Here is a 13,729-nt window from a genome sequence, read left to right as displayed (position 1 = left end):
TTTCATAACAACAACTTTTTCCTCTAGACCTGAAATAACAATACTAACAGTTAAATATTTTATTCAGACTGAAAGCCACCAAAATAAGGATCTTTCAACCTCTCTACAGTTAAAGGAGATACTTGCATATCATTGCCTTCTCCCATTTATGATCAACTTCATTGAGTCAATTATGGCACTGACAAAGATTTCCTTGTGTTTTCATTTTAAAAAAAGTGTTAAGTACAAGTGAATTTAAGAATGAGAAAGAAGCCAATGACTTCAGATTTCATTTTTATTGTCCATGGATAGCAACGCTGTTCTTAACCGTTAACACTGTTAGAAGTTACACTTTCACAGTATTAAGATTTTATATAAAGAAATCTTACGTTATAAATTTATGCAATCAGACATTAAATTTCAACATTTTGAGACAGAAGGAGGAAAAAACTAAAGTAACTTTCACCTGTTGCTGCCGTGCTTGTATTCTGGAAGAGTGAACCTCCTAAACCTGCTAAGGCTCCTCCTAAGGAAAGGCCTGTGGAGGCAGTTGTAGTTGGAGCGGTTGTACCACCCAAATTTAACGTAAAGCCAGTAGTTCCTGCAGAGAAAGCACACCAGCTTCATGCATGCTGCATACAAATACCTCCATAGACAATCTGAAATAACTGAAAGGTCTGAACAGTATCTTTATCATAATTTGATAATAAACTCAATCATCGTTTTTATTTCCTGCGGATTTTCCAAACAAAGGCCACTGGAGACTTTTGAATTATATGCAATTTTGTTCTACAATGTCAAAATCCTGATTAGTCCATATTTACCTGCAACTATATAAAAATTTCAAGAGTCACCCAGTACATAAGAGAATCTAGAACCTGGCACAGAACTTATTTTAAGATAATGGATCTAACAAGTGCTATTGACTTTTTATATTAAAATGCTGAAATGTTAATATTTTGATGTTTAACATAAAACATTTTGCACAAGACAGATGATAAAAGAACATTTCATTGGTAGTTTGAGCCTGCTCCTGGAATCAAGCATCCCAGCTTTTGGTAGGAGAGGGAGGAATTGAGCAGAGAAAGACCATAGGCATAAAGGGATGGAGCACTGAAGGCACAGATAGCTGACCTCAAATGCAGACTCCTAAGGTTAAGAAAAATGAACTCCAATCTTAATTATCATCATGCATGGTGCAGTTTAGCTGAGTTAAATACGACGGCAGGTGCCTGCCAGTATGAGAACTACACTAGAAAAAAAAAAAAATCTTGTTTCCACTACTAGTTAACCATTTCAGGCCATTTACAAAAGGTAGACACTTTCCAAACTTTTCAGCTGCACGAGTAGGAAGCTCTCAACCTTCAGTGTGGTTAATAATAACAAAAAGAATGATTTTACATGACAAATCAGCTATTGCTGCTATGTGTAATCTAATATACATCGTATAATCTAATGACTTAGATTATATGCTGCCTATATACTGCCCCCTATATAATAAATCTATCTGCCTTAAGGTACCCAAATTTAGAACTAGTGAGGTCCAATGAACCTTCTTATTGAAGTAGTACAAAGTTACGTAAATACCAGAAAAACTTAGTGTAGAACTGTTTTACCAAAAAGTTTTATTAATTAAAAAACACAGACAAAAAACCCCAAGCCCTAAACACTTTCCTACCTGCTGCGGGAGTCGATGTAAGAGCAGATGATAATGACAGGCCACTCGCTGAGGTAGAAGTAACAGGTAAAGCAAATGGTGTGGCCGAACCTGCAGGTTTGTTGAAGCCTAAACTAAATCCTGTGGTAGCTGCTGATGTGGTGGCAGGCGTGCCTGGAAGAAACCCAAAACCAATTATCACTCTTACAACTTTTTTTTTTTTTTTGAGAACGAATGCTCAATTTATCTTCTCCTCTGAACTATATCCATTTAACCATCATGAGCACCACAGCACGCAAGATCACTTAAATCAAGTAAAATATACCCATTGCACCTTCAGATAAATTTGAAAGGTTTACATTAATTGCACAGGCATTTTTGCTCCAGAATTCCTAATGATTCACTGGGCTTTAATCATGGAGGTTACATCTAGTGATAATCTAAAAAAACCTGTAAAAATAAGAACTTTCACAAAGAGCATCTAATAGAAGCAGCAAAGTATTGGTAGATGGAGCTATAAACAATACTGCCCCAAAAAAACAGACTAAAAAGTCTCAGTTGGATATGCATACTAAAATGAATGCACATACCCTTTCAATTTGTAAACAAGAATAATATGTCGAGATGTTATTCCCTCAAACTTTGCTTTTGAACGCTTTTAAAGTAAAGCAAAAGAAGTTTCCACTTCCCTCAGTTTTCATAAGAATACATTTTATATTCTAGAATCCATATTCCAAAGCAAAGGAGGGGGGTGCATATACATAACACAAACAACAAGAACCAGCACAAGAAAGAGAGCAGAACAACCCACCCATAATCCAGGAGGAAGCAGTCAATGATCTGCTTCTGCACCTAGGCATACGTAAGTCTATGGGGCCGGATGCGATTCACCCAAGAGTACTCAGGGAGCTGGCGGGAGAGCTCACCAAGCCTCTCTCCATCATTTATCAACAAACCTGGTCAACAGGGCAGGTACCAGATGACTGGAGGGTGGCTAATGTGACGCCCATCTACAAGAAGGGTCGGAAGGAGGATCCAGGGAACTACAGGCCTGTCAGCCTGACCTTGGTACCGGGAAAGATCACAGAGAGGATCATCTTGAGTGAGCTCTCACGGCAAGTGCAGGGCGGCCAAGGGATCAGGGCCAGCCAGCATGTGTTTAGGAAGGGGATGTCCTGCTTAACCAACCTGATCTCTTTCTATGACCATGTGACCTGCCTTCCGGATGCGGGGAAGGCTGTGGATGTTGTCTATCTGGACTTTGGTAAGGCCTTTGACACCGTCCCCCACAGCATTCTCTTGGAGAAGCTGGCGAATCATGGCATAGACAAGTGTACTCTCCGCTGGGTTAAAAACTGGCTGGATGGCCGTGCCCAGAGAGTTGTGATTAATGGGGTGAAACCCTCTTGGCGGCCGGTCACCAGTGGTGTCCCTCAGGGCTCAGTTTTGGGGTTAGTTTTGTTTAATATCTTTAGCAATGATCTGGATGAGGGGATTGAGTGCACCCTCAGTAAGTCTGCAGACGACACCAAACTAGGTGGGAGTGTTGATCTGCTTGAGGGTAGGAAGGCTCTACAGAGGGACCTGGACAGGCCGGATCGATGGGCCAAGTCCACCTGTATGAGGTTTAATAAGGCCAAGTGCCGGGTCCTGCATTTCGGTCACAACAACCCCAAGCAACGCTACAGGCTTGGGGAAGAGTGGCTGGAAAGCTGCCCGGCAGAAAAGGACCTGGGGGTGCTGGTGGAAGGCCAGCTTAACATGAGCCAGCAGTGTGCCCAGGTGGCCAAGGTGGCCAGCAGCATTCTGGCTTGTATCAGGAATAGCGTGGCCAGCAGGAGCAGGGAAGTGATCGTGCCTCTGTACTCAGCACTGGTGAGGCCTCACCTCGAGTCCTGTGTTCAGTTCTGGGCCCCCCTGTACAAGAGGGACATTGAAGTGCTGGAGCGTGTCCAGAAGAGAGCTACCAGGCTGGTGAGGGGTCTGGAGACCAGGTCATATGAGGAGAGGCTGAGGGAGCTGGGCATGTTTAGCTTGGAGAAGAGGAGGCTGAGGGGAGACCTCATTGCCCTCTACAACTGCCTGAAAGGAGGTTGGAGAGAGGTGGGGGTTGGCCTCTTCTCCCAGGTGAATAATGACAGGACCAGAGGAAATGGTCTGAAGTTGCGGCAGGGAAGGTTTAGGTTAGATATTAGGAGGAATTACTTTACTGACAGAGTGGTCAGGCACTGGAACAGCCTGCCCGGGGAGGTGGTTTGAGTCACCATCCCTAGAGGTATTTAAGAAACATCTAGATGTGGCACTTCAGGGCATGCTCTAGTGGCAGAGATTGTAGGTTGTTTGGTTGGACTCGATGATCTTTCAGGTCCTTTCCAACCATGAAGATTCTATGATTCTATGAAAGACATCGCTGGTATTCTCAGTAACTGCTGCATACCTGTTTTGGATGACATCATTTCTTTCAGCTATTGAAAAGAATAAATGTTCATCTGCATAGTACAGACTGCCACTTGTGATTACACATCACAGTCTGTTCTGGGTTAGCTGCTACTCCTCCCATCTTCTGCCCATTTCATTTGCTTCTTTATCCAACACCATTTTTTCCCATTTATTTACAGCATGGCTTCCTAAATTCCTGGATAGCTGTCTGTCTTGCAGCACCACCCCCAACTTTTGTGATACTCAAGCTCAGTTTCTCCTCAAGATCTTAGTTGCTGACGTTTCAGAAGAAAGAAAAACACACCACAGCTACCCACATATTCCTGTATTTCCAATGACAGCTGAAAAATAGTCACTAACAATACATCAGAGAAACAAAAGTAAAATATTTCCAAGGTCCCTTCCCAGTTCCACCTTTATTCTTCTAAAACAGGTAATTACCAAACAGACCTGTTCACACAAAGTTCATGAAAGCAAGAAATTCTGTATGAAGAATTCTCTGACAATGTATTCCACTTCCCTTCTGCTGGAAGATGAAAGTCATTAGGGGGACATAAAGATGACGTCTAACTTTTCACTACGACCACTGTCACAGTTGTACAGGAACAGAATAACCCTTTAACAAGTAACAGTGCCCAGAACTGTAGGGCTCCATTCTGGTTTACAGCTTTAATATTTGGGCTGCAAAGGAGACTGCAATTAGTAATGGGGAAAAAGCTCACATATGACCACTAACTTTCTACATTACAAGAAAGATCTATCTATTTTTTTTGCCTGTATAACATTAAAATCCAAGTTAGATCCTTACCTAGTGTCAGTCCTGTAGCAATAGTTGTTGCTGTTCCTGCTTTAAGAATAAAAACAAACATAGTAAGAATAGTAATTGAAGACCACAGAGCAGTTATGATAGTAAACAACATGAAACAAACACTGAAATAATGCAACATTATGAGACAATATGTAGACTATTATACAATTTTTTTCTGTAGTATGTTGAAAGCAAGACAACATTAAACAGAAAACAGTATTTGTAAGTGCCAGCAGCACAAATCAAAGCGTAACTGACTTCAAAAACTGCAATTTCTCTTTATAAAATATGCTGTGAAGCTGACGTTAACACAGCAGTATAGCAAATTGTTTGAAATTCCAAATAAATGAAAATAAACAAAAATATGGAAACTAGTAATTCTATCAAGTTTGAGTTTTTTCCAGATATATGGCAGTATGTAACATTAGCATGGAAACAAGCAGATTTGCAGTATAATGAAGAGGTTTATAGAGTCCAAGGTCTTTGTAAAATTCTACATCTTGGTATAGGGTTCTGCCTTACTGGTAATTTAAAGGCATTATTTTGAACACAGTGCTATGCCATTTCATATTTTAAAAAAACATCCGATTAGAAGATTAAAAGAATCATTGAGAGCTAAAAGAAAACTACCCCAGTGTAGCCAAACACAGTAATGCAGGCTTTCAGTCTACTGTTACAAGTAGATTGGTTCTTAGAACTTCCCCTATCTACTAATAGAAGTGTACAAGAAAAAAAAGACCATTTTGTCAAACAATATTGGAGCCAAAGTAAAATTCATTAAGTTATGTCTGCACGATGTCTCAAAAAAAAGAAATACCCAGTCAGAAAAGTTTTATTCTTTTGTACCCCAATACTCCTATAAGAATATGTATGTTCACAGGCTGAATTAGAGACCTAAGAAAATATTAATAAATCTCTTTATGCATATTGCTGACATTAGAAAAACCCAAACAAAAAAGACAGAAATGTTTACTACTGCAGGGTTACAAAAGTCACATTACAAATACTAATAATCTAAATTTTCAGATCAAACTATACCTCAATCTTAAATCATAGTTTTAAGCATTCTGAATTAAGAGTTAGATTTCTAGAAAATGTCAGGATCCATATTATGGAACAATTTACACACAGGCCTGGGCACAGTTTTCCGGTAACTGCATTTGTGTTTCTGCAGCATTGATACTGCATAATTATCAATGAACGACCTTTTAAACTGTTCAATTAAGCCTTTTTACAATTGTATTCTGAGCTACAGAACTAGTGTAAAGAAGTGAGCAGATTATGACAACCCGGTTTTTGTGTACAAGTGATCTGTTTCTTCACCATTGATTCAAATTTCTGCTGTACAAGAAATTTTTCTACCTGTACTGGTGCCTCCTAGTGTAAAGCCAGTGGTTGATTTTGATCCAAAAAGTCCACCTCCAAAGCCCACTGAAGGAGCTGATGTAGTTGCTGTAGCAGTGGAAGAGCCCAGAGTTCCAAAACTAAGTCCTCCTGTTGAGCTATTACAAAATAAGACTATTAGCAGTAATTATTTTTTAAAAGAAAGAAATCCACACACACCTTATTTCCGTTTCTTTCCCACACCATCATTCATTTTTCCGAACCACACACAATGCAGCTGGACAGGACAGAGTCCAAGCTCACTAAGACCAAAGAGAAAGAGGAAGCCTGCCTCCCTCCTTCCTTCTGCAACTCTGTGACTCCCACTGCTTCCCTGACACCAACTCCAGCATTTGTTCAACTCCTTGCTGACCAGACGGAAATTTGAACTTTTCTCCATTAGATCATGCCGTTAGTTCTGCACAATTATTCTCTCTGAACTACTGAAAAGGGAGAACGAATGCTAGAGGCAGCACAAAGATGACAACAAACCTGCAAGGACATATTTTCAAAGCAGGTTGCAAGTCCAGTTAGATACCTCTGACCAGAAACCTCAAGCAATGTTACTTTATTTTGTGCTCAAGTGGTAAGCACAGACACACAACCATTCACATCAATAGCACAACTTTGCCCTGTCTTTCTACCAAAACACACGAATGCATGAATTCATTTTCTAACCAAAATGCTACCCTTCCCCACAGGTGCAAACCATAGAGGACCCAAGCCTACCATACTTTCTTTTCTGACTGTATACTTGTCAAAGTTACAGAAATAAGCTTACCAAACTATTTTCACAGATGAAGGGGAAGAGAGAAGGAGAGAATCAAAGATCAGTCATCAACAGGAAAATTAAGCCTTTATTTATCTATTTATTTGGGGCAACTACACATTTCAGAAGTTTCATGGCAAATACAGAACAAGTTTTACATTTAGCAGAGAAAGCATTAAGTTATTGGACAAAACATGGGGAATACAATAATCATGATTATCTCTACCCAATGAAATGTCAGGATCTAGAAGCCAGATGAGTCTACAGTGTTAAAAATTTTGTTCTTAAACTGACAAAGGATCAGGTGAATAATTTATTTGTAGTAACTTCCTGCCTCCATTTGTGAGTTTTAGAAATGAGATAAATTTTCTCTAACTTAGACAATATTTTGCATATGTACAACAGCAGCACTGAAATGAAATGCAATTTAGACTTAAGGGTCACAACTGTCAAGAAATATTCTATGTTTCAGGTGTTCAGTAGTCTCTCATTGTTCCCTCATCTCCTCTCTCTTTTTGTATGAAAGCACCTCCTAGGCATAACAAACACAAAGTAAATCCTTAAAAAAAAAAAAGGCTATAATTAGCTTCTAACATAGTAAGTTTTCAAAGTATCTACAAAACTGATAGTGGCAAGTGCAGCAAAAGTTGGCTGCAAGTTCAAAATCTAGGTCCGACTTATTCTTAAAGAAGTAATTCAGGAAGCAGATCAGCCAAGAAGTTCAGAAGGAGGCAGACCCACTAATTGTCTCACTCCACAGGAGCCAACGCACATCAGCTTTCTTTACTCACAAAATTTCAACATATCAAACTACAGCACCATGACCTAACTGCTTGTAAACTTAAACATACAATATGGTGACAGTCAAGAGTTTATGTTTGTCATCCTTTTCCAGTACAGATAAAGATGATTTTTCTGGGAAAATTTTTCTTGTTTTCATCATTCCAGTAAAGAAAGCTAAGGTAGAAAATATGCATTCAGCACTATAGGACAAAGCTCAAAAGTCTCTAGTAAAATGAAGTGGCATCTTGTCTGTTTAGACGGAAAGAACCCAAAATGTAGAAATAAAGCAATGGCAGCATTCTCACCATCAGGAGAAGGCATGTGCCAGAAGGACTGCCTACTGCCCACAGACAGAAAGGAAGATGAGCTCGGGTCACTTAAGTCAGGTCTTAGCTCTCATTTTAGAGCTAAACAAAGCATTGCACCTGGCTAAAGCATACTACAGAGAACATTAATTAACAAAAAGAAAGAGCATAACTACCTGCACAGCTATTAGTGCAATGCAGGGACTAAGTATAACACCTGTGCTTGGACTATGCAATAAAGCCCCTTCTCTGCCAACGCCTAGCAATACTGTCTTAGACTCAGCTCAGAAGAACAACAGTTTCTTCTTACAGTCCCAAACATGTTCTCAAGCAAACCATCCCATAGGGATGCTCGATATTCTTTCACCAATCAACCAGCAGTAAAAAGGCCTCTTCCTCTGTGATACTCCTTGACCAACAGCCCTGAAGACTTGTCCTGTTTGTAAGAATAAATACATGAATAAAAATGCAGAGTATCACACTGCTATTAATTACCACATGTTAAACTTCTACTTATCATTTTTAACAGATTAAAAAGCCAACTAGAACAGCTGAAAAAAGAAGAAACAAAAATATTTAAGTTCAATAGGCAGTTTTTAATAAGTGCAGATCAACAAGACAAAAGAGTTTCCCTTGTTTCAGGGAGTATATTTAGAAGAATGTTTTTGAATAAACTAATATTATTTTAACTTGCTCATTTTAATCACAGGAAACCTGCATTAAACAGGCATGAAACAAAAGAAACTTAAGTTCTTCATAAAATCCAGATAAGGTTCACTGTAGGGGTAAAAAAAAAAAGAAGCAAAACCAAACCCACAAAACAACGAAAACCAAGCACAGGTAATACGCGCCTGTCATCAATGTCACGACCACAAAATTAGGAGTATCAGAAGAGACTCAAAAAACTTTTTCCCCTCTCATATGGGCTTCCAAAAAGCAATACTGCCATTTAATCCAGAGATACTCTCAAATTCAGATGTTCTGTTCCCTTCCTCTCATGCTGCTAATTCCTGACAATTCTGAGAGATAAGTATTTTCAAATATACCTGCTTCAGGCAAAGTTCCCTTCAGTAGCTCACCCTGCCCATTTGCTTTACATTACAGTGATCAATTTTGCCTGATCAGATTTGGGAAAAACTGATACAACACTCCACTACAACAGTCCTAATCTTCAATGGAAGCATAATAACAAGCAGGTCAGAAAAAACAATCTCTGCTAGTACAGTTGTGTGCAAAGAAAAAAAAAAAAACAAAACAGAAAAAAAAACAGCAACAAAGACTTACCTATTCTTCTGAGAAACCCAAATACCAGTAATGCCTTTAGTACAGAGCCTGCTGTATGTCACATGCACAAAGCACAGCAAAGTTCTCCTTTTACTGCAAGACACTATACACCACATGCAAGGCTACTAGTGTCAGAATTAGTAAGGTTGCACCCACCTTCGGAAAAAAAAAGAGAGGGGGGGAATTTCACATTGGAATATTAAAAATTTGGGCTTTGACACCAACGAGCTCCATGCTGCACAGATGAGCTCAGGCTGACTGCTGAGACCTAGATAGGCATACAATTTGCGTTCTGCATTCAGAACCTTAGTGAAGGCAGACACGCTGCTCCGACAAAGCCAAAATAAAGCAAAATTAGAAGAGCACCTCCCTTTGTTATTAGCTGCTGAACAGATTCATCCCTACGCCTACATTCACGAAGCAGACAAGGCAGGAGGGGCCTCCCCGCCCCCTGCGTACCGGGGCAGACACGGTGTACACGCTTCATCCCTTTAGGCCAAACGTGCCGGACCTACAGGCCTCTCCAGGGGCAGCAGGAGAGGCGCCGAGACACGCAGCACGGTGTCTGCCTTCCCACCCCCCAGCACTCACACACATACACGCCGCCCAGGCCAGGCCCGCAGAGAGACGGCGGCCTCGGGGCCAGGCCGCGGGAGCCAGGGGGCCGGGGCCTGCGGGCAGGGCCGAGCCGAGCGGGGGTGGGTTGGGGGAAGCTGCGGGGGGTGGGGGGGGAGCACGGCGTTACCTCGGCGTGGCGACTCCGAAGGAAAATCCCCCGCCCCCGCCTCCTCCTCCCGCCCCGGCGGCGGCGGCCGCCGCGGAGCCCAGGGTTCCCGCGCCGAAGGAGAAGCCCGCAGACATGGCGGCAGCGTCGGGAACGGCCGGAGGAGCGGTGCTGGGAGACGGCAGCGGCGCCCGGGGAGCGCGGCGGCGGCGGAGGCCTCCCTCGGCAGCGGCGGCGGGAGCGGCCTCCTCAGCTCCGCATCGCGCCCGGCGCCAACTTCGAACCCGGCGGCGACAGCGAGCGCGCGGGCACCAGCCACGCTCCCTCCGCGCGCCCGCTGCAATGCACCACGGGACAGCAGCGCCCGCGCGCTGTCCCCCGGCCCTTAAAGGGACAGTAACGCGCGGGGCGGCGGCCGGGGATGTCCCGTTCTGGGGGGACTGCGGGGGGCGTGGGGCGGGGAGCCAGGCACCCGGCACCCCAGAGCCTCCAACTGAAATTCCATGAAACTCCTCAAACCCGCTTAGTTTACGGCCGAACCAGGGCTCGCAGCCAGCACAACGGCACGTGGCTCTGCTCTGCTTCTCTGCCGATTCTCCACGGAATCACAGAATGGTTCGGGTTGGAAAGGACCTTGAAGATCATCTAGTTCCAACCCCCTGCCATGGGCAGGGACACCTCCCACTAGACCAGGCTGCTCAGAGCCCCATCCAGCCTGGCCTTGAACAATTCCAGGGATGGGGCATCCACAGCTTCTCTGGGCAACCTGTTCCAGTGTCTCACCACTCTTAGGGTGCAAAATTTCTTCCTGATATTTAATCTAAATCTACCTCCTCCAGTTTGAATCCATTACCCCTCGTCCTGTCACTACATGCCCTTGTAAAAACGTCCCTCACCACCTTTCCTGTAGGCCCCCTTCAGATACTGGAAGGCCACAATAAGGTCTCCCCGGAACCTTCTCTAGAAGTTGTACAAACTACAGCACCTCAACACCACCAACTCAATTATAATTACTGCCTGCGTTTACCACCCAAATTACTGCTCCTGCTTTCCTGACAAGGCTGTCCTGCCCACACGTATTGCACAGCGTTCTGGGTGAAGCCGCGTTGGTGGCTCCATCCCTGCCCCATCTGGCCACTGGATCACGACGCGTCTGCCACATAAAACCAGGGAACAGTAAGAACCCGCTGCTGAAATGCAGGGGAGTTTTCTGTGTCCTACAGACCACACTTGCTCAGGAAAAGGCATTACTAGACTTTTCTTCTAAATCTACCCGATAGTCTAGATGAATCATAGTGCTACGAAAGGTTCTATGCGATTACCTCGAGTTTCTCAAAGCATCCCAAACAACGCAAACACCTCTCTGTTCTGCTGCTGCTCAGTGCTGTGGCCGCTGAAGGCTATGTGGGGCTGACAGGTATTATTTACTGAAAAGATCTTTGAGATTATTTATGGGTGACTGAATCACTGTCCTTTGCACAAGGCAGAGTTTCCGGCATATAGTTAAATGTAATTTGTGATGTTTAGTCCGTGTTTACTTCTATATTGCATCCACATGCCTACCTTTGAACATCTTAAAAAAATGGAAGTCCTAAAACTGTGAAAGCATTAAATAGCATGTATAGAGTGATTTCTATACAGTCATTTGTCAAACATTTTTCTGATCTGGCAGGCCAAGAAGCGACAAGATGTATTGGCTTAACAGGAAAAGGGGACCTGTCAAGGAAAGAGTGATGCCTTCGTGGTATGATTTTAATAACTCACGACGGTCTACAAATGTGACCACTCAAAAAGTTCAAGTCTGTATGTTAGTAAAAGAGGTTAATTTGTAAAAAAACTCTCCTACTGAACCGTTTCTCATTTAGGTAATAATCATGAAAACAGCAAGACTTATATAGCCCATTCTTCAACCTTTAAGCTAAGTTTTATCACGTCTCAACTACTGTGCAGCACACACAAGATTTTTGTGCACCAGCACCCACACAACTGCGACATGGATGAGCCACTGCACCCTGCAGCTTGATACTTCATTCTTGTACAGCCTAAAACTCTCATTCCCCCCAACACACTTTTACCAGCAAGTTCTTAATTCAGCAAGGCCTTTGACACTGTCTCCCAAAAGCTCCTCGCAGAGAAGCTGTTGATGTATGGGCTGAAAGAGCAGACAGGGAGGTAGACTGAAACCTGGCTGAACGGCTGGGCCCACAGGGAGGTGGTCAGTGCCACAAAGTCCACTTGGAGACCAGTAGTGAGCCAGGGGTCAATACCGGGTCCAGTCCTGTTTAATGTCATCATTAATGACCTGGATGATGGTGCAGAGCGCACCCTCAGCACGTTTGCTGATGACACCAAACTGGAAGGAGTGGCTGAGATGCCAGGGGGTCGTGCTGCCATCCTGAGGGACCTTGACAGGCTAGAGAAACAAGCTGACAGGAACCTCACAAAGTTTAACAAGGAGAAGTACAAGTCCTGCACCGGGGGAGGAACAACACTGGGCACCAGTACATGCTAGGGGCCAGCCAGATGGAAAGCCACTTGGCCAAAAATGACCTGGGGGTCCTGGTGGACACCAAGTTGAACATGAGCCAGCAATGAAGGCAGCAAAGAAGGTAAATGGCATCCTGGGCTGCGCTATGCAAAGTATTGCCAGCAGATGGAGGGATGTCCCCTCTACTCAGCACTGGTGAGGCCACATCTGGAGTGCTGCGTCCAGCGCTGGGCTCCTCAGTACAAGAGAGACATGGACATACTGGAGAGAATCCAACAAAGGGCCACGAAGATGATGAAGGGGCTGGAGCATCTCTCCTATGAGGAAAGGCTGAGAGAGCTGGGACTGTTCATCCTGGGGGGATTGGGGGGATCTCATCAATGTGTATAAATAAAGGGAGGGTGCAGAGATGGAGCCAGGCTTGTCAGTGGCCCCCAGTAACAGGACGAGAGGCAATGGGCACAAACTGAAACACAGGAGGTTCCCTCTGAACATCAGGAAACACTTTTTCCCTGTGACGGTGACCAAGCACTAGCACAGACTGTCTATAGAGGTGGTGGAGTTTCCATCTTTGGCAACACTCAAAAGCCATCTGGACATGGTCCTGGCCAACTGGCTCTAGGTGTCCCTGGACTACACACCTCCAGAGGTCCTTTCCCACCTCAACCCCTCTGTGATAGTACAAGGACAATCTTCCAGAAATTTCCCCATTCGCGACACTCTAGAAGACTGAAACTCTCCATGGCGTGAACAGAGGCTTGGGTAACCAGGACATGGCTCCTGTTTTCCACACAGCTACTGCCACCCCAACGCGGGGCCCAGGACCCCCCTCTCCTCAGGGCCGGTTACCAGGCGAGGCTTCACGGCCAGCACTGCGCTCCGTGGCTCCCAGCACAGCAACCACGGCCTCTTCCTCCCCCTTCCCCGGATCTCACAGAGAATCCCTACGGCACTGCGGGACACAGCGTGGCCCGCTCCGTCCCCTCCACCGCCGTGATCTCCGTACCTCGCGTCCCCCCACCCCGCTATCACCGTCCCGGCCGTGGCGCAGCCGCGCTGAGAGAGAGGTGGTGTCCCCCGCCCGCCGCCAGGGGGCGCTGCAGGGAGTGA

At 44.3% G+C, this 13,729-nt stretch overlaps 1 protein-coding gene across 3 annotated transcripts in view; it reads right to left on the bottom strand.

Moving 5' to 3' along the window:
• NUP58 (nucleoporin 58) overlaps nucleotides 1-10,482 on the bottom strand; it is a 38,116-nt gene extending 27,634 nt beyond the window's left edge. The window contains exons 1-5 of one of the 3 annotated variants that reach the window (XM_054209315.1): nucleotides 10,153-10,482; nucleotides 6,246-6,385; nucleotides 4,884-4,922; nucleotides 1,658-1,810; nucleotides 446-580 (exon numbers count right to left, since the gene is read on the bottom strand). In XM_054209315.1, the coding sequence (XP_054065290.1) occupies nucleotides 446-580; nucleotides 1,658-1,810; nucleotides 4,884-4,922; nucleotides 6,246-6,385; nucleotides 10,153-10,268 (583 nt within the window). In that variant the 5' untranslated portion in view covers nucleotides 10,269-10,482. The remainder of the gene's footprint in view (nucleotides 1-445; nucleotides 581-1,657; nucleotides 1,811-4,883; nucleotides 4,923-6,245; nucleotides 6,386-10,152) is intronic. The other 2 variants (XM_054209307.1, XM_054209301.1) reach the window with 2 other exon arrangements.
• Nucleotides 10,483-13,729: the final 3,247 nt, after the last annotated feature.

This window comes from Rissa tridactyla, chromosome 1 (genome assembly GCF_028500815.1).
Source record: "Rissa tridactyla isolate bRisTri1 chromosome 1, bRisTri1.patW.cur.20221130, whole genome shotgun sequence".
Taxonomy (NCBI): domain Eukaryota; kingdom Metazoa; phylum Chordata; class Aves; order Charadriiformes; family Laridae; genus Rissa; species Rissa tridactyla.
Note: the sequence above shows the minus strand (reverse complement) of the source record. Positions and strands in the feature narration are given on the sequence as shown.